Genomic DNA, 21975 nt, shown 5'->3' with positions numbered 1-21975 from the left:
CCTCTTTTATTCTTTTGCTGTCAACATGGTAGCCTAGGGGAAAAAAAACTGAAATGGGATAATAAAGCGTAGGTAGCACTTAAACCCCAAGAGTATGCACATGTGCTTCCTCTCCCGCCTCCCTGTTTCTCCACATCTCATCCTCTCTGCTATGCACACGTGTGCTCATGCACACACACCACACAGATGACACTAAATAGGCTTTATTTTTGCAATAAGCCAATGCTTTACATTTTTATATTTACTTTAAATACAACCTATTAAGCACAAGCGTGTATTTATCTGTGGAAGGCTACAGACCAATTTCCTGCAGTAAATGATTTCCATACATTTATAAGTCAATTAAACACACACACACACACTATGTCCAGCAAGCTAATCACCACAGGACAGCCTTCCTCTTTTTTGACACACAATAGAACTACATGAAAGAAAGCTGTTTCCTTTTGTCTGTCTGGTCTCCACCAAATATATTTGGCCTGATTCAGCTGCATTTTGCTCAAACAGTGGGACACTATTATGCTATGAATATTTACCACAGTTTGTATCTCCAAGGAGACTAATCTCCATACCACAACAGTCCAGAAGCTCACGGCATTGTCTCTGCAGGACCAGGTTCATGTTGTCACAGCAACTGAGGGCACCGGGTCAAACAGATTAATCCATCAGTGAAAATAAAGCATGGCACTAGTCTACCAAAACTTCCCCCCGTCTTCCTATAGAGGTTTTAAAATCATGTGCAGCGCAGACACCCACTGCAGAAAGTGTCTGGATGTATGTATCACAAAGGAGGAAAACAGAAATATAAAACTGTGGTGTATGTTTTAACATCCCTGGGGAAACTACTTACGGAAACATGGCAGGAAGGTGGATTTTGAGAGGAAGACGCCAAGTGCAGCAAATAAAGAAACCCACACCTTGCACTGGGACTGTTTGTATTTTCCTCTTGCAGTGCCCTTTGATTAGCCTCTGTCTAACATGTGGCCTGACAACTCTGACAGGATGAAAAATTCCAGGAAAACTGTGGGTCACAAGAGAAAAGAGATTTCCCCCTTCCTCGGGGTTGACCCTATCACTGCCTTTCGTTGCAGCATTTCACCATTAAGGAAAGGGCAACCCAAGAGTGTTCACACTCAATCTGTTCCATCTGTCATGACTATTAGGAAACACTGGCATGAAGAACAGAACAGGCACAATATTCTAGCCGTGTTACAAGCACCTCCTGATATTTTGCTGGCCCCAGAGGGGAGGCATTTTCACAGGAAAGGGCAACACCTACCTGAAACTCCCCCGTATGTAGTCTTTTTCCTGAGCCCGACAGCCGGCCAAGGTGTGCCATCTGCTCTGAGTCCCATCAGCCCTGAGACAGTGTTGGTGGCTGTAACACCATCTGCGCCACCTGAGGACAAATTTAGGGATAACCTTCATAAGCTTGTTTAACACAGGAACAGACATTGAAAATTATCACATGGCAGCGGCACAAGAACACTGGCTTTCTTTCTAAACGTAAATAAACACCCTCAACCAATTCATTGTCCTTTTATCATGTTTTTTAATATTAATATACTTAATATTTATAGAGTACATTTCAAATATCCCAAGGATTTCACACTCAGTAATCCTTATAACAGATAATCTTGTCACAGAGCAGTGGCTGGCTGCAGGTCTTTGTTAGTGGGTGTGGAGCAGGGAAGGGCTCATTGGCAGAGCACATGCTTTGCACGCAGGAAGTCTGTGCTTCAATTCCTGGCATCCCCAGGTAGGTTTGGGAGCATTCCCCATCTGAAATCCCAGAGGTCTCGACAGCCAGAGTAGGTATACAAATGCAATAAATAAATAAATAAATAAATAAATAAAATGTCTTGCTCAGAAGAAGCATCAGTAGGTATTTTGAAGGAAGAGTTGCAATCAGAGGTGAAGTGCCTTTTACCAGCTTCAGCTAGTAAGACAGCTGTGGCCATTTGACCGCTGTGGTCCATGCACTGATAACCTCCAGGCTGGATTCCTATAATATGCTGTCTGTGGTGCTGCCCTTGAGGTTGGTCCAGAAGCTGCAGCTGGTGCAAAATGCAGTGCCGTGACTGCTCATTGGGGCAGAGTATCACCAACATGTTACCTCACTGCTGAAAGTATTGCACTGGCTGTCCATCAGCTGTAGGGCCAAGTTCAAAGTGCCCTATGCAGCTTGGAACCAGGATACCTTATATACTCAGTCGACCACGGCACTCTGCAGGCGAGGGCCTCCTGCAGATATCATCTTACCAGGAGGTCCATTCCACACAACATAGGAAGTGGACCTTTAGTGTTGTGACACCTACCCTTTGGAATTCCCTCCCCTCAAATATTATACAAATGCCAACTCTGTTATCTTTTGGCGCCTACTGAAGACCTTCCCCTTTCAATAAGCCTTTTAAGTAGAGACCTTATCTCAGTCTGCGTCTGTTGTGGAATTGCTGTTTAAGTTTTTTTAAAAAAATTAAAAATGTTTTTAAGATGTTTTATTTTTAAAATGTTTTTAGATGTTTTGTTCTTTGTTTACCACCCTAGTCTCCTTCTGGGAGAAAGGGTGGGATAGAAGTTAAATAAATAAATAAGACTAACTAAATAAGATTAACCATTTCATGGTTTTAGCTAACTTGGACTGGCAATTCACATAGGAGCTTAATGTCTGACTGTGGTTTACATATGCATAATCTCATGCATGAAAAGATTACATAATGATTTCCAGATACTATGTTGAAAATTGATTGCATGGCTGAATCTTCATATGGCTTCAATCAAATGTTTTCCCCCTCACAAATGGTCAGTTGCACTGGAAATCAAGGTGGGCGTGCTGGGTGAGTGTGGAGCCAAGATGTGCTCTCAGCCTTGCTCCAACTCCTCACCACGCATAGAAGAACAACTTACAATTATATCCTCCATGACACCCCTTTGTTTAAATAGGGTAAGAAAGCAAATAAGAAATGGTTTATAATAATAAAATTCATTGTATAAGAAACAGTTTGATTATAATTTGCATTAAACAAGTAGGGATTTTAAAATTTGCATTTTTCTTAAACAAAACAACCAAAAGCAAATCAACCTGAACTTTCTTGGGAAGGTTTCATATCTCTCCAAAGAAGGTTTTGTAGTTTCTAAATGTGGGCCATATGTTAGCTCGGCCTCCATATGGCAGAAAAATGCCATACCCCTTCTCCACCACATAGATGTATGAACTGGGTGTTCTATGCAGACATTGGGCCCATGTGATTTCCTGCCCACCCTTTGGGGAAGGGAGAGGAAAGAACTGCATGAGCCAGGCATCCATGTGATCAGGTATCGGCATGGGGTGCTTGGTTTATATGTGATGACATCTCCATGATAGACGAAAGCAGACCTGGTATCAAAGCTTGCGATGGTAAACACCTGCTAAAGGCCACATCCCAGCAAGGGCCCCTCTAATGCTCCTCCTGTTCCTCTCCATTGCTACCCACTTGCTCATCTGGCCAAAATGGGATAATACAAGTGTACAACTGTGGAAAATATGGAGGTGGAATTGCCACAACTCCTTTGCACTCTGGCAAGTGAGAGCAGGAAGTAGCAATGGTTAGCAGCATAACTAGCTAGTGGCAAATGCAGTCAATCTGGTGTCTTCTGGATGTTTTGAACTACAACTCCATTCAGCCCCAACCAGCGCAGCCAAATGTTCAGGAATGCTGGGAGTTGTGGTCTAAAAGAGCTGGAGGGCAGCAGATTGAGAAAAGTTGTACTAAAGGATTGGGACCTGCACAGAGAATGGGATCCACTGAGGGTGTTTTGCCCCTAAACCTGGGAGCCAGCACGAGAGGGGAAAGAATACTACTACTCTTCCACCAGGTGAAGGTCCAGTTAATATATGAACCAGGGCCCAGTTTTCAGTGGGGCTCCTTCACATGAATTTCTCAGAGTGAGTGAGTGAGTGAGTGAGTGAGAGAGAGACAGAGAGAGAGAGAGAGAGAGAGAGGGTGGGTGGGTGGGTGGGGGAGAGGGTGGGGGAGAGAGAGAGAAATGGCAAGTATGTCCCTTAGGAAATTTCCCTTTATACAACACTACTTATATGTCCTTGTTAATCAAGCTGTGAACATATAATAATGAGATGCCAAAACACTGGAGCTTGTTACCTTCTTGGGAAGCCCTTGCAATGCTCACAATATTTGTGACATTGGGGGTCAGCTTGGCAAAGAAAGGAATCTGAACAGCTTGCCTCACCCAGCGACAGATGTTGCGCACCAGCTCTGGATCCTGTTCAAATAGGTCAGATAAATACAGTGCATAATTAAAAGTAATGTGATCAAAACTTTCCAACAATCTGCTGCACTGTGGTTTGCTGAAATGATACTTCAATGCTCTGCTTTGCCTCATTATCTTAAGCTGCGCCGGAATTCCTTCATCCCATTCCAAGACAGCAGGAAAATAATGTCTGTTGTATATTTGATACCTAAAAATAAAACTTTGTGAGGGCTGGTAGTATGATCGAGAATTGCTCAAGCTATCACTGTGGAGTGCCATAAGTATCCCTCCAGCTCAGAACCTCAAGGCAGGGAAGACTGCCCGGGGGGGGCAGCAACATAGTCTAGGGCTGGGGTAATTTTTTGAAAAGGGTATTTCAAAAATATGAGCCCACTCCCTCTTGAAAAAAAATAACACCTTATGACCAATTTCAAGTCAATCCAAAAACACATCTGTGTTGATCCTTGAAATGGAATGCAGTGGATCACAAATGCAGACCTCCCTCTCTGAGCACATCTAAATTCAATAGCTGCGGTTCAACAGATAACATGCTGGATAAAAAGGGCATTGAAAAGCACTCAAGTACTTGGATTTAATCCTTAACTTTATTACAGTTAAATTTTATTTTATTAAAATGATGTAATAAGTTGATATGGTTAAATTTAATTTAACCATATTAACTTGTTTGTACATAGGATTTTGCTGTTTCACTTTGAGGAATTATGATGAACTGCACATATATTACAGAAAGGCTAAATGCCACATATGGGGTGGGGGAGAGAACATCTTTACCATGGCTTTACCATAAGTGAGCAATTCCACAACCATGTACAATTCCAAGGGGAATTAAAATTAAACTGCAGACAAAAACATCCCACACTAAAACTGAAAAAAAAAAAACCCACCAAAGGTATTTCACCTACTGAGACCATTTATATTTTTTGTTATTCTGTATTCTGTGGCGCAGAGTGGTAAGCGGTGGTACCGCAGCCAAAGCTCTGCTCACGGCCGGAGTTCGACTCCAACGGAAGGAGGAAGTTGAATCTCTGGTAAAAGGGGCCGAGGTCCACTCAGCCTTCCATCCACCCGTGGTCGGTAAAATGAGTATCCGGCATATGCTGGGGGGTAAACAAAGGCCGGGGACGGAACTGGCAATCCCACCCCATATATATGGTCTGCCTAGTAAACGTCGCAAGACGTCACCCTAAGAGTCTGAAACGACTCGCACTACAAGTGCGGGGACACCTTTGCCTCTTTTTTTATTCTGGAAGCCCTTGGGAGGGGTTCAGCCCCTAATATTACAATATCCACTCTCCCCTCCAATGGCAATAGCAATTTGTAATCAAGCTTGGTAAAATGTTTTCCCATGGTTGCAATTTTAAGGGAAAGAAAGGCCATCAAGATGTATTCAGTACCACGCTTGTCATTATACTTTAACATGTTGTATGCAGCCTGTATGTTGGCCCTCTAGATGATGTTGGGATCCAGTTCCCATTAGATGGCCAATGGACAGGGATGTTGTAATCCAACAACATCTGGATGACCATAGGCTCCCTATTCCTGCTGTGGGGAATACTATGTCTGAGTACAGATGCTTTAAACAGTGAGCCTCCTACTACTAGATGGAACTTGGTTATGAGGTCTGGTGCCAGCACCTGGCACCCTTGGGCAGCTGTTGTGGTTGCAGCACCCTAAAGGTAAAGGTGTCCCCGCACTTATAGTGCGAGTCGTTTCCAACCCTATCAGAGTCCAAAAGAGCTGATGCCTGCCATGGGCCTCCCAGGCCAGGCAGTGGGTGACTACAAGTTGCCATCTTAAACTTCCCACAATATAGTATTCTGTGGCACTGTGAGAAGTTTAAAATAGTTCTTTGCAGTCCCCTGCAACTGCCCCCAGGTAAGTCCATGTGTGCCCCCCCTTTAAGATAGGAAGGAGCCCATGAAAGACACTTTCCCAAAGGACTGTTAAAACTCAAGTAGCCCTGTTTGTTATGTCATTTATTCAGTGGTTAAGGACAATATATGTGAGGACAAAGGGCAAGGGCAAAATACACTTGGGACCCATGGACCACTGCCTGGAGCATACAGTGGTCCTAGAGAACTGTTTCTGTTGTAATCAACACCATTTGAGACATGAGAGTCTCCAATAAACTAAACAAAATAGGTTGACAAAGAGAAATTAAGCCATCCTCCCATCCCTCAAATAGCTCCTAAGCACAGTTATTTTGGAGAGGTCAAATGGTTTTTCTGAACACTCATCTCCTTTGAAGAACAGTTCAGGATGACAAAAAGCTAAATAAAAAAAATCAACTCACTCTCTTTAAAGCTAGAAATAGAAATCTTCAAGCACTTACTATCCTCGTGGGACAGTAATCTTTTAGAGGACAATCAGCTATCTGTTCTATTGATAATGGCTCTGTAGTAGTAATGCTTTTTGATTTCAGAGCATAGAACAGACTTTTACTTTATTACTTTGTAATAAGCTTCTCCTTCTTGTGACAGCTACTGATAATGCCTTTTGATAAATTATGTTAAAATCTGCAACACTGATTTCATTACTGGTATAATCTTAATGAGTTCAAAAGTTCTGAGGATAATATTTATCCCAAAACTAATTACATAAGCATACAGTCTGTGCACCAACTAAATACTATCCCATGTATGTCCTACAATTATTTACAAATATTCCTTCCATGTCTTTGCTGCAGTTAATTTGTCATAAAGAAAGAGGCCTCTGCAAGTGGGCTTTGGTTGAAAGGATGTATCATCACAAAAATGGCAGATAACCAGATTGAGACATAGGCCATGATCACACATAATGCTAACCTAAACCATAGCTTAGTGTGAATATGCACACTCCCAGGGAGGAGATTAAAGCAGCTTTGCTCTCCCCCTGAGTCTTTTGAGCCCATTGCAGCACAGCAGGTAGAACAAGCTTTGGCTTAGTTTGTCTTCCAAACATGGTTCATGGTTAAGCTCTCTTCCTTAACCACTGTAGCCAAGGTGGTCAGTTTGGATGACATGCTAAGCGAAATCTAGGCTTAGCTGCCGTGCTGCACTGAGCTAAAGTACCGGGGAGGTACAAAACAGATGTGAGCTGCTCCCCAGGAGTCAGCATGTTTGTGGAATCCTGGTAAGCCATCGTTTGGCTTACCACGATGTGTGAACCAGTCTACTGTGATCTCAGTCCAAGAAAGACATTTGTGGTAAACAGATGTAACCATTTAAGTGTAGTGTCAGCAGCTTGAATGAAATACCTGTTTTCAGGGCAGCTAAAATATGTCAAGCCACTTCTATCATGCTTAAAATGTTGTCTGTGTCTTCACCCTCAGGGAACCATGCCCGATGACTTACAGTGTACTGTGTTATCTTAAAATGCTCTAGTAATTGAGCATCTACGCATACATAAATAACTTGCCCCTTGCTCCCCCTTGCAGATGCCTTGGTCGTTCCTCAGCATTGTGCCTCTCTCTTTATGAATTAAGGCATTTCTCTGCTAAGGGTTCAATAGAGACCAGGCTACCTGTGCCTTTAATCATTGTGAAAGCCTGTGTGGTATAGCTGAGAAGAGACCCTTTGAAAGTCAGTGTAGTGTAGCAGATACAGTGGAATACTGGGGAATCCTGGATTTGAACTCTGCTCAGCCATGAAGCTCACTGGATGACCTTGGGCCAGTCACGTACTCTTTGTCTCATCTAAACAATCTCACAGGATTTTTTTGAGGACAAAATGGAGGCAAATCCTGGATTTTTTGGAGGAACAGCGGAATAGAATTTATTTATTTATTACATTTATACCCCGCCTTTCTTTCCGTGCTAGAAACCCAAGGCGGCTTACGTATGGTTCCCAGACGGTCTCCCATCCAGGCACTGGCCAGACCTGACCTTGCTTAGCTTCAGCAGGGTGCTGGCTTCATGTGCCTTCAGACCATGTGATTATTGATGATGATGATGATGATGGAGTTTGCTATCCATGGGAGTTCATTATTTACTTTACCAATTTCACACAAAATGTTTACATATGCAATAATAATTCACAGGAGTCATCCATTTTCTGAAAAAGGAAACGAGTTTCCCACTTAAAAATAATAGTGGATATGGCCGGTGCTTAAAGATGAGAATGTGTTATACAATGCTGTTCATCTGAAGCTCCTATTTAGCAAAACTTCAGGGTTTTTTTCCTGGTGTGTTTTTAATGTTTTAATAATTAATCATAAACATACAAAAACACATACCATGTGCATCTACAGGGCATACAGTGTATTTACATGAATAATAACACCCCTCCCCCGAAACTTAGGTCTGCAAATTTCTAGCTAATAAAAATGGTGATCTCCCTTGCACACGCAGCTTTCATGAAATATTCATGAGAGCTGCATTGGCGTTCTGAAAGCAGCTGCATCATTGCAACTTTCATTGCTCACTTATGAATATTCTGATGGGACCCACTTTACAAAAAAGAGAACCTCTGGAAGGTACAAATCATACAGACTTGGTGATAATTTCATTCAACTTAGACATTTTAACAGTAATGGGGAGAAGATCTGTATTATAAGCAACACATCATGTGGCATGCCAACATTAAAATATATGAATGTGATGGAATTCCAATATGAAAAAGCTTTTTGAAACGCAGTACAGGTGCTCAAAGGGCCCTGCTCTTCAAAGTAAAAAAGGGGGGTGTTCCTAAGTCCTACTTTGGGGATTTCCCAAAGTAGCTCTTTGGATTCTGGCATGTGTGCCTGCATGGTCATAGGGATGGACAACTCTGTCCATTTCACTTTCTCACTTTTTGCAGTCTTCAATTCTATTCTCCACATTTCCACATCAGTTTGCAATTTATTTTGTTTAAAGTCCTCATGAAAATTCATCAGCACTGTAGCGTGAATTTCTTTAATATATATATTAAATTTTCTCTATTATACATATTTTGGCAAAGCAATTTCCCTTAATGTAATGTATTTTTCTCTTTTATTTTCACAAATATATAGATTTTATCCCAGTATATGCATTTTTGTAGACTTCGCTGGAGAACTGCATTGCAAAATTCAGGGAAGTGTGAATTTTGAAGGATATGTGTTTTGGTTTTCATATTGTTTGGAAAGTGCAAATTAGGTAGGTTCAACTTAAATGTGAACTCAATCAAATTTCTCCCCCATCTTTGGATGGTCACACAGAATGGTTTCTTCACACAGTGCATAGTTAAACTATGGCATTTGCTCCCGCAAGAGGCAGTGATGGCCACCAACTTGGATAGCTTTTAAAGAGGTTTAGACAAATTCATGGATAAGGGTATCAATGGCAACTAGCCATGATGGATGTGCTATGCCTCCATAGGCAAATACCATCTGCTGGAAACCTCAGGAGATGAGAGTGAGCTTTGCACTCAGGTCCTGCTTGTGGGTTTCCCATAGGCATCTGGTTGGCCATTGTGAGGATGCTGGACTAGATGGGCCACTGGCCTAATCCAGCTGGCTTTTCTTATGGCATCAAACTGCTGAAGTCAAAACAGGATTAGCGCCACTGTAACTACACAAAAAAAGTTACTCCACAGAAATAATAGCTTGTACAAAACTAGAAGATGGAGAGAAGAAATTGGTGGCACCTTTTCTCACAACAAATGATACTGACGCAACACTGATTTCTTCTTATTCATATTCAGTTCCTTAGCAAATGTTGCAAATTAGCCCTTGTACCTGAGATAGCGGATTTTCATCAGTTTGCAAAAATGTCAATGATGACAGAAAATGGATGAAAACTTATTTGCTTTATCAAATACTGATTTATCCTATTCAGTGTAGCTTGGACTTTGTGGAAATTCCACTCTATTAATTTTTTTGCAAGGGTGAGTGGGTGTGTGGAAAGAAAGACAGCTGAAAAAAGTGCTAGTGTTATCATTTAATGTTTTTAGTTACTGTAAACCACCCAGAGAGCTTCGGCTATGGGGCGGTATACAAGTATAATAAAATAAATAAATAAATAAATTGCAGAGACTCTGTACCTGTATACAGCTCCCTATGAGAGTTTGCATCCTTCAAAAGTGTTGGACTGCACTGCACAAAGGCTTTACTGGACCAAAGCACTCCAGCCAGACAAATTGGTCAATTTTTTTCACTGATACAGAACCTTTTTTTTTAAATTAGGGCATTTATCAAGTCTAAGGGGCCAGTACAAATGCAACCATAGCTACCTGCTAAACAGTTTTAGCCAATCAAAGCCGCTTCTTCCTGCTTTAAGAAAAATTCTGTGCTGGCACAAGGGTTACCAGGTCTCTGGTTTTCGCCCGGATACTCTGGTTTTTTTGGGTCCTCTCTGAGTCTCCGGTCGAGTCACCCAAATCTCCGGACTCTTAGCTTTCATTTTTTTAAAAAAAGTTTCTAGGTGGTCTGATTCAAGAGATACACACCAAAATGTGAGCTGCCCCAGCTGCAACTTGTTAGTACTGGCTGCTCTAACCCTCACCCTTTCAGGTTTGTAGCCAGTAAGTGAAGTCAGGGTTGTGATTCACAAGGGGTTTGTTGACCTCCAAGCAATAGCTAAACCCCACTGTAAATTCTAAAAATAGTTTCCTTTTCCTGCTTGTCTGCACATCAGGAATTCAGTACATTTATAGCTTTCAGCCAGCATCAAGAGTACCTTCTCTATGCAGGAGATTTGAATACATTGGGACTTGCTTCTGAGAAAACATGGATAGGATTGCAAACACCTTACAGTGGCATGATTCTGAATTTTGGGTTGGCTAAGTGAAGTTCCTTATCACTGAGTTGCAGTCCTGTCCACGCTTCCCTATTTCAGTAAGCCCCACTGAATACATTGGGATTTGCTTCTAAGTAAACATGAATAGGATTGCACTATAAATATCTGTACAGGTTGTGTAAATAATAAACACCTTTGACACTCATGCTTATATAAATATTTCTTCATACTATGTCTCAATATGTATCTGATTTCACACTGTTTGTATGTTATTATTTCCTCTACATTTTAAGTATGCCCTTCTTCCTTGGAGTGGTCATGGTGCCCCTCTGTAGATTTCACTTTAAGGGGCAGATTAGGCTGAGAGATGGTGAGTAGCCCATGGTGACCAAGTAAACGTTGTAGCTGATTTCCATTTTTAAAAATAATGAAAATGATTTATATGCAGGCAAAGTTTATAAATAATGCAGATCCACATAATACATTTAAAGCATATCCAATTCACATTTAAAGCACGTGACTTCCCCCGAAGAATCCTGGGAAGTGTAGTTTTCCCCTCACAGTTATAGTTCCCACCATCCTTACCAAACTACAGTTCCCATGATGCTGTGGTGGGATTCATGTGCTTCAAATGTATGCTGAATGGGCTTTAAATGCATGGTGTGGATCTGCTCTAGTATACTGTGCATTTATTAGTAAACTGAAACAAACAATTTTAAAAGATACTTTTTTAAATGGGGAAGGGCTGTAGCTCAGTGGTAGGGCACATGCTTTGCATGCAAAGGTCCAAAATTCAATCTCTGGAAAAGACTATTGCCAGGAATCCTGAAATGCCAATCCTAGTCCATGTCATCAGTCCTGAGTTAGATGGTACCGAATGGCCCAAGTTGGTATAAGGCAGACTCCTTTGTTCCCAAAGGCCACAGTGACTCTGAAATTTATTTATGTGTTTTACTTACAATATTTATATACTCCTTTATTGTAAAAAAAAACTTCAATAAAGACTTAACAGAAGGAATTAAAACAGTAAAATTATTTGCAAAAACAGTTAAAAACAGGTATTTAAAAAAATCAACAAAATAAAACTAACAGAGTGAAAAGCAGATAAAAAGCATAATAGTTTCTACATGATTGGGTAGGCTTGCCTAAACAAAACATGTTTTTAGCAGGTGCCAAAAGAGTACAACGAATGTCAATAGGCAATGAGTTCCACAGTGTAGGTGCTGCCACACTAAAGGATTGATATCTTACAAGAGCAGAAAAAGTACTACATGGCAACTGAAACATGGAAAGCACACTTTGAACTTGGCCTGGTAGCAAATTGACAACCAGTACAGATTTCAGAACAGAAATATTGTCTGTTGACAGGATCTCACTCATGTCAGCAATCCTGCTGCAGCATTCTGCACTAACTGCAGTCCGCGGGTCAGCTTGTACTGCATGGGGATTTCTGTGACCTTGGGTGACTGGCTGCCAGGTTTTTTTAGTTTTGGTTTTTGGTTAGGAACCCTAACTGGATGTGGGATGCTGTGTTTTCTGTCTTACTCATAGGAATCCTGTTGTGGTTGTCATGGTATTGCATTTAGGAAATCATCACTGTCTTTTTCTTTTTCTATTTGCATTTCATTTACCTCACTCACTCCCTTGCATCCATAGAAGCAACAACAGTGTTTCCAAGCACTCAGCTCAACCCTCTTAAACCAGCTGATGATGCACCTTGTTGTTTGCATGATGGTTTGTTTCTTGCCCAACAGTGCTAAAAGAGAATTCACATACTGGGAAGCGTTGCATCAATTGCTGTTGTTCCCAAACTACTGCCTGTGGAGGTAGACCAAACCATGTGTGTTTTCTCTCTGTTAATGATTATTCACTGGAATTGGGTTGGTTGTCAAAGTGAGTTTATAGCAGTCCACATGGTAGGCAGGAAAGGATAGAGAATCTTCTTAACTCTTACTCATTTCTCAAACTTTTCTCTGCAGTGAATGGTCAAATCTGTAAAGATGTTTGGAGCAGCCACTTGAAAAGATAGGGGCAGGGCATTCCAGGCATGGGGTTGCCAACCCTGCTTAGATATGGATATCATTGAAGAGGATCCCTAGTCAAACCTTACCAACAGCACAATTCTAACCATATCTACTCAGATGAAAGTGCTGTTGAGTTCTATGGGGCTTAGTCCCTTAGTATGTGTGTCTTGAATTGCAGCCTTCAGGGGCATCCATCTTTACTCCTGAGTGCTCCCAACTAACATCCCCACAATGCTAGGCTTTCTTCCTACAATGGCCTTGGTGACTGGCTTGGCCTGAGGGCACTTAAACCCTTGCCAGAAGCAAGTAGGCTAGATTAAATGTTCCCTACCCAGGCTCCTTAAGCAGGCGAGAAGGAATGATCCCACCACTTTAGCTGGACCTGAGAACACTCTCATTTAGCTAATATTTCTATCTTAATTTCCAATCAGAATTTTTTTTGTTTGAGTGGTATGCTCCAAGCAACTATTGTTAATTATTAACATATCATGCTTAATGACATCACTAGGGCCCACCCGATGACATCACTAGGGCCTGCCGTGTAAAATTAGTGGGGCTCACCCCTGAAATCTCAGGGTTTGGGATACTTCTGATCTGGCAACTCTAGGTGGCACCTATGACACTTTTATCAAGATATGGGTACCAGCACCTCTTATTAAGTACTGGGTATCAGAACTGGCTGCTGCCATGCTAGGAACATGTTTGATGAGAACTTGAGCTAAATTGAAACAGGTTACAGTTTTACTAAAAGGGCTGCCCATCTGGAGTTTTACTGAGTTATCTAAGCTGGTTTATATTCCTTAGTATAAATCTCTGTGAAGCTAAAGCTTTAACACACAAAGACTGGTATTATGAAGACTGAAGATGAGAATGTAGCCTATAAAAGACAGTACCTTGGGGCATTCAAATTAAATTAAACAATGATCTTCTTTCTGCTCAGAATACCTGCGTGACTAGTAGTGTACTACAAATATCTCCTTTATCCAAAACTCAACTTTATGAAAGAGCCTTAGGCCTGTTCTGCTGATAAAAAAAGTTTATGAAGTTTATGTGGGGATGTGTTTTTTGTTAACTGCTTAGTATGTAAAACTTATTAGCTGCAAAAACAAAAACAAAAACAGATGGGCATTTACATTTGCAAAATCAACAAATGCAAACCACCCCAAAATGGCTTTACTTAATCAGGTTAAAGGATCTTAATGTTTTGGGTTGAACAACCAGCAAACAAGGCTATAATAATTACAGCATAATTTATGTTTTGCCATACTGGAAATATACCTTGCTTTGGTTATCTCTCTTTACTAATGACTGTTTATTGTAATCATAATTTTAAATTTGAAACATAGTTTCAGTCCAGGGAAATAAGTGGATGACCCCAAGGGCCAGGAGAGATTTACTATAGCACAGAAATCTGCTAATTTGGCTTCTCTCACTCCTATTACTTTAGCTTCCTGTACCAAAATGCATTTAGCTTGTGGATGCTGTTATACGCAGCTAATCAGCTCAGAAGCAACTGCCAGGAGTAGAACCACTGTAGAATTAGGCTACATGATTCTCAGGGCAAGAATCAGATTCTCAGTCCTTGTTTCCTCTCTCCTCTCCTACATCATCATCAATATCGGTGCATTTTCTGAGATGGAACCCATTGTACTGAGTACTGACACCTCTTTTTTTGCAGCCCATGGTAACCATTTTGTGCTAACACTCAACATTTTGATAAAGCATGTGTTTTTAAATTGTTTTTAAAAATGTGTTTTTAAATTTGTATATGTTTTTAATGTTTCTAATTGTTGTAAACCGCCCAGAGAGCTTTGGCTATGGGGCGGTATACAAATGCAACAAATAAATAAATAAATAAATAAAGGTATGAATATCGGCACCTCATTTTTTACCAAAAAAAGGCACTGATTATTATAATTTCAGTTCAGTTTGAGCTTTACTGTTTATAGCTAATGACCATTACAATATAAACATAATTTCTCCAGACCTCTTTAGAAGGATTAGTTAGTGGATTTCAGAGGATAACTGCATATTGACGCTTTTAAAAATGTATTCCTTTTTTATGGTTTTAACAATAGGTGCCTTTTAGATGTATTGCACATGCTCTGGAGAAGTTAAGCTGTTTTTGGAGCTAGCATGAATGCCTTGTCCTGATGACTTTGGCTAGCACATTGTTAAATCAGAAAACCAAGAAATGGGGCCACCATGGGTTGTATTCAATGTAGCACTAAGGTGAATGTTCCATCAGTGCAAGGATCTCTCCCCCTCTCCTCCCTCCACACCCCCTAAATCTGTTCTGGGTTCCCCCCCCCCCAGCCTCTGAAACAGATTTGGGGATGGTGAGTTAGGGAGGAGTGTGTGTGTGTGTGAATTCCTATTGCGCTAGTGCTAATCCTTGCATTAGCACAAGAATTTAGCTGAGATCAGGGCAGTCACTTCTAGAACTCATACCTTTCTAGAAATTTATCAGTTTAATATTTGAAAGACATGTCTCTTCCAATAACTTTACTCCCAGACCACACAAAGCTGAGAATGGAAGGGCAGCAGATGCCATATACATGTATGAAGGCTCATCCAAACTTTTAAAAAGAGCAGCCCTTTAAAAGGGGCTCTTGCTGGGAGGAAGGGTGGGATATAAATCAAATAATAATAATAATAATAATAATAATAATAAGAAGAAGAAGAAGAAGAAGAAGAAGAAAGGCATAAATGTAATGGAACCCCACCCCCCAAAGGCATAGTTCTATTAAACTACAGACATGACGGCATAATAGCAACAACAGCAGAAGCAACCATTTTCTTGGTTGCACCAATGGGGGCTCATATGATTGAACTTTAGGCTGCACCACATAGTTTCCAAGTCACTAGAAATAATAGTTTCACTTTATTCTGTACTGTTTATCTGGAGAACTCTGTCCAGTTATGGATACCACACTTTAAGAAGAATGTGCACAAACAGGGACAGGTTCAGAGAAGGACAATGAAGATGATCAGCAATATGGACAACAAGTCCTTGTAAGGTTGAAGGAAATAGGAATGTTTAACCTAGAGAGAAGAAAACTGGGGGGAGGGGGCACAGAGACAAGGGCAAAGACTTGTTCTCTGCAGCCCCAGAGGGGAGTACTAGATATAATGGGCTTAATTTACAAGAGGGTGCATTTCAACATTAGAAGATTCCTCTGGACAGCAAGAGCAGTTTGACAATGGAACCAACTCCCTACAGAGCTATTTGGGTTCTCCATCACTGGAGGTCTTCAATGAGAGGCTGGGCTCTCATCTGCTGAGGGACATCTAGCTCTGAATTTCATTGGAGGGTTGGACAAGATGGCCATCAAGGTCCCCTCCAACTATATGAATCTATAAATGCTCCTTCCATCAGTGGTGGCTCATGAAGGAGGCAGTGGCATCTCTGCACTCATCAGGATGGGGATAGGAGTGGGCAAGGCAGTGGTGGTGAGGCCAGGGAAGCTTTGGGGCTGCCACCCACCAACCCAGAGCTCCCCTGAGCATGCTTCTATTGCCTCACCCACCCCGTTCCCCTCCTCTCATGACAGTTCTCTCTGTGCAATGATATATTTATTTATTGTGTATGGTGAAGCATATGGTTGCATCAGCCCTCTGCCACCTTGAAACTGGTTTATTGCTCTAACTGTTATTTGTGAAAACAAAGTCTTATTCCTGTTACAAAATACAATTGATACAAAAGATTAATACAGTTCTTGGTTTACGTATCCTTTGTTACTGCACAAGAATAATGAGGCCCTGGACCTATGTGAGCACCTCTTGATATGCTAACCAGGACAGTCAGCACAGAAACTGGCATCATGGATAGGTAAGCCATTGATTACGCACATGGTCCGGCGACAATGGCTAATCTTGCTGTCTTTACAAATTTGCTGCTTTAATGGGCATACAAGATAAATGATCTCAACATCTCTTGGCTTTGCATATGTCCATTCTACCCACTGCAAGTATCTGTCGTACTCATTTTCTCCAAGCTACCCTTTATTTTTTAATTTAATTTGATTTAAATCATTTCTATACTGCTTTATATTTTCTAAAAAATCTCGGTGGCCTGCTGTTGGGCTCCACTAAAGCATCTGGTTGTCTACTGTGGGAAAAGGATTCTGGACTAAATGGACTTTGTTATGATCCAGCAGGGCTGCACTCTTAGAATTTAGACTTAAACAATTGTTTTGGAAATGTTTATAGTGTCTGTTGGTAGCTTCATTGTTGTTATTGTTGTTAATAACAGTAGTAGTAACAATAATAATAATTTTAGTAATCTCCCATTCCTCTACTAGAAGTATCCAGAGCAAATAATAAAACCGTATGTTATAACCAGCAAAAGTGCACGAACAGCTAACAAACCATTTCTAAAAGCAGTAACAAAATAACATATAATGCAACAAAACAAAAACCTAACGGATATTAATCTTAGTAGCAAAGCTCCCGTCTCAGTCACCAGTGCAGGATCAGACATGCGATAAGTACTCTGTTATTTGTTTTCACCAACCTGCAAGCAATGCAAAAAAATCTAAAAGCTTCATTTTCAATTATTGCAGATCAATGCTTTCTAAGTGCCTTTCCACTACCCGAGTTCTACCTCTTAGATTATTCTTTGCCTTGTTCATGATGATACACCAAGAACATAATCGCTTCCTACTCCTCCTGTGGGATGTCCAAAATTACCTTCAGAAAATTGAATCTGCCTTAATCCTACCCGAAATTTCACAGTACCTAATTACAGAATTGCAATCAATCATTAAAGCAAAAGAGACACCATTTGTGAATTTCACAGCTAATCTTATTGCAGACTCATGTCCTAGCAAGGGGCTTTTTAGTCTATGTGCTTGTCCCATTTCAAACTTAATTAAAGCTAACAATTTGCTTAAAGCCTGTCAAATTAAGGGGGGAAATTTCCCAGGATAGGAAGAAAAATAACTCTTGCCTTCGGTTCGGCAGAATGTATTTCCTTACTTATCAGAAAACTTGACAGTAAAAACTCAGCCGACATCGTCTGCCATTGACAGCTGTCAGAAGAGACAGAAAAGGGGAGCTCCTAATGCCAGAGTAATCATTTCCATAGTTAAGTGTGCAGACACTTCTACAAGCCTGCTACTGGAGACACTCAGAACCCACTCCTATTGTTTTATTAGCTTATTTTCCTTTTTACACCTTATGCCTTGCTCTTTTGCAAATACACAAGAGATCCTGAAGAGGTCACTTTTCTTTAATAAGAACATAGGAACAGAAGGATAGGCCAGTCTTCCCTATAGGCAGTGGCAGCTAGTGCACACTAGACCCAGTGGGGCTGCTAGGTCACAGGAGCATGGCCAGTGAGTGGTGTGGCCAAGTTGTGGTTTTCTCCCCATCTTCCTCCCTTGCAACACCACTGTGAATACTTAAGCACTGCAATTTTACAAATAGTTAGCACCTAATTAAACTGAAAAGTATCTTACTTTAGTTCAGAAAGGGGACCCTGCTGTCACAGTTTCTAGTGCGGGTTCATGTCAAAGAAGCAGTACATTACTCAGAGATAAACTCCACTGAATTCCGTGGGGATTGCCCCCTGATAAAGATGTACAGGATTGCAGCCTGAAATGGTTAGACTTAAGAGGTGTCACACAGGACTGTTAACAAGGGATCTCATCTCAGGATGAGGCCAAGGTTAAAACCTCTTTATTTAATGATTCTTAAACAGTGAAACATCTGAGCTTGTTCTGTGCTAGGCCTCACCCCGCACACACAACATTGACTCACTAACTTCAGTGACCAAATCAGTCTAGCTCCCCCTAGGGTGTGTAATACCCTCTAGAGAAAGTTAACTCTTTCTTTGCTGTGCATCTAACCTAAAGGCACATTTCATTACAAGACCTATTGGAAAAGATTATTCCCCTCCCCCAGCTTATTCACTTATTTATTTATTTATTATTTGATTTATATCCCGCCTTTCCTCCCAGCAGGAGCCCAGGGTAGCTTATATGTATTTTCTTTCCAGAATGTGGCATAAGGTGGAGGAATATTAAGCGGACTAGGACCTGGGATGAGACCCTCTGTGGCACAGAGTGATAAGCGGCGGTAAAGCAGCCGAAGCTCTGCTCACGGCCAGAGTTCGATTCCAACGGAAGGAGGAAGTCGAATCTCCGGTAAAAGGGGTCGAGGTCCACTCAGCCTTCCATCCATCCGTGGTCGGTAAAATGAGTACCCGGCATATGCTGGGGGGTAAAGAAAGGCCAGGGACGGAACTGGCAATCCCACCCCATATATACAGTCTGCCTAGTACACGTCGCAAGATGGCACCCTAAGAGTCGGAAACGACTCGCACTATAAGTGCGGGGACACCTTTACCTTTAGGACCTGGGATACCAGGGTTAACATCAGCCATGAAATTCACTGTGTCACCTGACTCTCAGCCTAACTGACCTCACAGGGTTGCTGTGAGGATAACATGGGGAAAAGGAGGCCCATGAATGCTATTTTGAGCTCCTTAAGGAATAAACAACAAAAGTCTCTGTCCAGCACACCTGCTCCCAATTTTGAATAGGGGGAGGGGAGCCACATTAGGAATCATGAAAAAAGCCTAACCTAAAAACCAAAGAAAAAATAATCTGGAACACAGTCAGGATATTCAGGCCTAAAAACATTGGACTTTACTTGTAGGTCTTCAGCAAATGCAATGTGTGGCTGTCTGCTAGGGCAAACTTACTTGGGTGGAGTGTGCACACAGGGTTCAGTCTATGATCCTCTGCTACATAAAGCTTCTGCACACTGAATTCTCATCTGAACCATCCTCTGCATCATTCTACTTTTATAATAGTATTTTAAGTTTTGCCAAAGTGTTTTATAGTATTTGTATCTTCACAACAACCTTGTAAAGTTGATCATAGTATGATTTTAGCAAAACAACAAAAAGCACAGTGTTAGTACCTTAAGACTAACACATTTATTATAGCACAAGTTTGGGCTGGCTAAAGGCCACTTCATCAGATGCAGCGTTCTTGTTAATCCATGAAAGCTTGTGGAATAATATACTTGCTAGCCTATAAAGTGCTACTTGAGTATTGTTTCATTTCTGCTGTAAGCCATGACTAGTTGGCTACCCCCTTGACTGAAGCATACCATAGTAATGCATCCAACATCACACAATGAGCCAGAAGGATTTTTAGTTAAGCCTCCAGAAGCTCTTGTGCTTGTTTTTAAAGGTATAAATGCAAGGAGGTTCTTGCCAATTGGCTTACTGTGAAGGAAAATGTCCAGGCAATATTCTTCCTAACCAAAGTGTGATGCAGCCGATGGGGTTTAACCAACAACTCCTCCTTGCAAACTACAGCCTCCTCTCACAGATGACATGATTAGGAACTTTAAGCCTCAGAAATAAATGGCATGGGCATGCACAGAGTGCACCTGCCTCATCAATGAGGAACCTCTTTGAGATTTTTTAGAAAATATAATCCTAAAGAAAAACAGGCATGCAAAAACTCTGTACTTCTTTCAAATCTAAAAGGCAGACACACAAACCTTAAAGTTCCAATAACACACTTATGTTATAAGTTGTAACATACAGAAGCCACCTACCATTTCTTCTCCCAATCCTCCTCCCCATTCACATAAATAAAGTAAAAAAAAAAGAAATAGATATTGGCCCACACACTCTGTCTACCATTGCTGTCTCTTAACAAATATTACTAAAAATAACAACCACAAGCAACCACACCCTTCTTCTGGCTAGCTACAAATAATGTGCTTTGATTTGTGGCCTTCAAGGAAACAGCTCTGAGTATTATTTAATTATTATTATTTAATTTAATTTATATACCGCCCTAAGCCCGAAGGCTCTCTGGGCGGTGTACAAAAAGATAAAAAACAAGCAATATATCAATACAATAAATCAAGAAAACAAAACAAACAAACAATAAAAGAACCAAACAACATCCAAAAATACAAATAATGATGAAAATACCATTAAAACACACTTTAAAATGCCTGGGAGTATAAAAAGGTTTTCACCTGGCGCCGAAAAGATAGTAGCGTCGGCGCCAGGCGCACCTCATCGAGGAGGCTGTTCCACAGTTCGGGGGCCACCACAGAAAAGGCCCTGGTTCTAGTCACCACCCTCCAAGCTTCTCGATGGGATGGCACTCGGAGGAGGGCCTTAGATGTTGAGCGCAGTGTCCGGGTAGTATGTTCAGACTGCCCTTCAAGGCAGCCCTAGCAGGCCTAATACAGGAGGGAACGGAGACCTTCATAACTGCACTGGAAAGCTGGCAGCTCTACTACTCCATTTTCACATGATTTTTCTGCCATAACTATACTTTTGGATTAGGATTGGCTGAGTGTTACAGAGACCCAATTGGCCAAAGAACAATAGATTGACAGAAATATTTACAGAGAGCTTCTCCGAGTTCAAATGAAAGTTTAAAATGTGTGTAGAACAGGAAAGACTATGTGGCTTTGAAAGGGGGGAATTTAAAAAATTGCTTGAGATTCTCCTTGGGAAGGTTGTGCCCCAGTAACCCCAGTGGATCAGCCTCCACTGCATTCAGGGCTTCTCCAGATGATCTACGTATTCAATATTTATCCCAATTTGCTCGCACCAAGCTTCCTCGATGGTTAGACTATGCCTGGCCTTTACTGAGCATTTGTTCTAATTTGTTTACAGAATGGTTATACGACAATGAATGTGCATCTTGCATGCATTCCGACTGGATTGCAGGCTGTTTAGATTTCTTCTTGTTAGTTATTCATTCATCTCACACTTTTCAGTGCATTTCGTTGTCACTTTCCTAACAGCAAAAAGTCTGTTGTTTTTGAAAGTGGATTTGTTTCACTAGGGCAACAGAGTGCTTCAGCCCACTTCTATCATGCAAACATAAAGTTCCAGTATGCCCTTGAATCCTTCCTGCAAAATAGTGACGGTATGGAACCACCCACAGTCCAGCAGCATACTTTGGACAGTGACCGACCAGATGAATCTGGGTAGCAGGGATGGGCTAAATTGGCCAATTT

At 41.2% G+C, this 21975-nt stretch overlaps 1 protein-coding gene across 4 annotated transcripts in view; it reads right to left on the bottom strand.

Annotated features, from left to right (window-relative positions):
- The window catches only part of DPYD (dihydropyrimidine dehydrogenase), an 829935-nt gene that overhangs the window by 210909 nt on the left and 597051 nt on the right, over nt 1-21975 (bottom strand). For all 4 annotated transcript variants that reach the window (XM_061633709.1, XM_061633708.1, XM_061633710.1 and 1 more), the window contains 2 exons: nt 4140-4260; nt 1280-1399 (listed from right to left, as the gene is read on the bottom strand). In XM_061633709.1, the coding sequence (XP_061489693.1) occupies nt 1280-1399; nt 4140-4260 (241 nt within the window). The remainder of the gene's footprint in view (nt 1-1279; nt 1400-4139; nt 4261-21975) is intronic.

This window comes from Rhineura floridana, chromosome 6 (assembly GCF_030035675.1).
Source record: "Rhineura floridana isolate rRhiFlo1 chromosome 6, rRhiFlo1.hap2, whole genome shotgun sequence".
Taxonomy (NCBI): Eukaryota; Metazoa; Chordata; class Lepidosauria; order Squamata; family Rhineuridae; genus Rhineura; species Rhineura floridana.
Note: the sequence above shows the minus strand (reverse complement) of the source record. Positions and strands in the feature narration are given on the sequence as shown.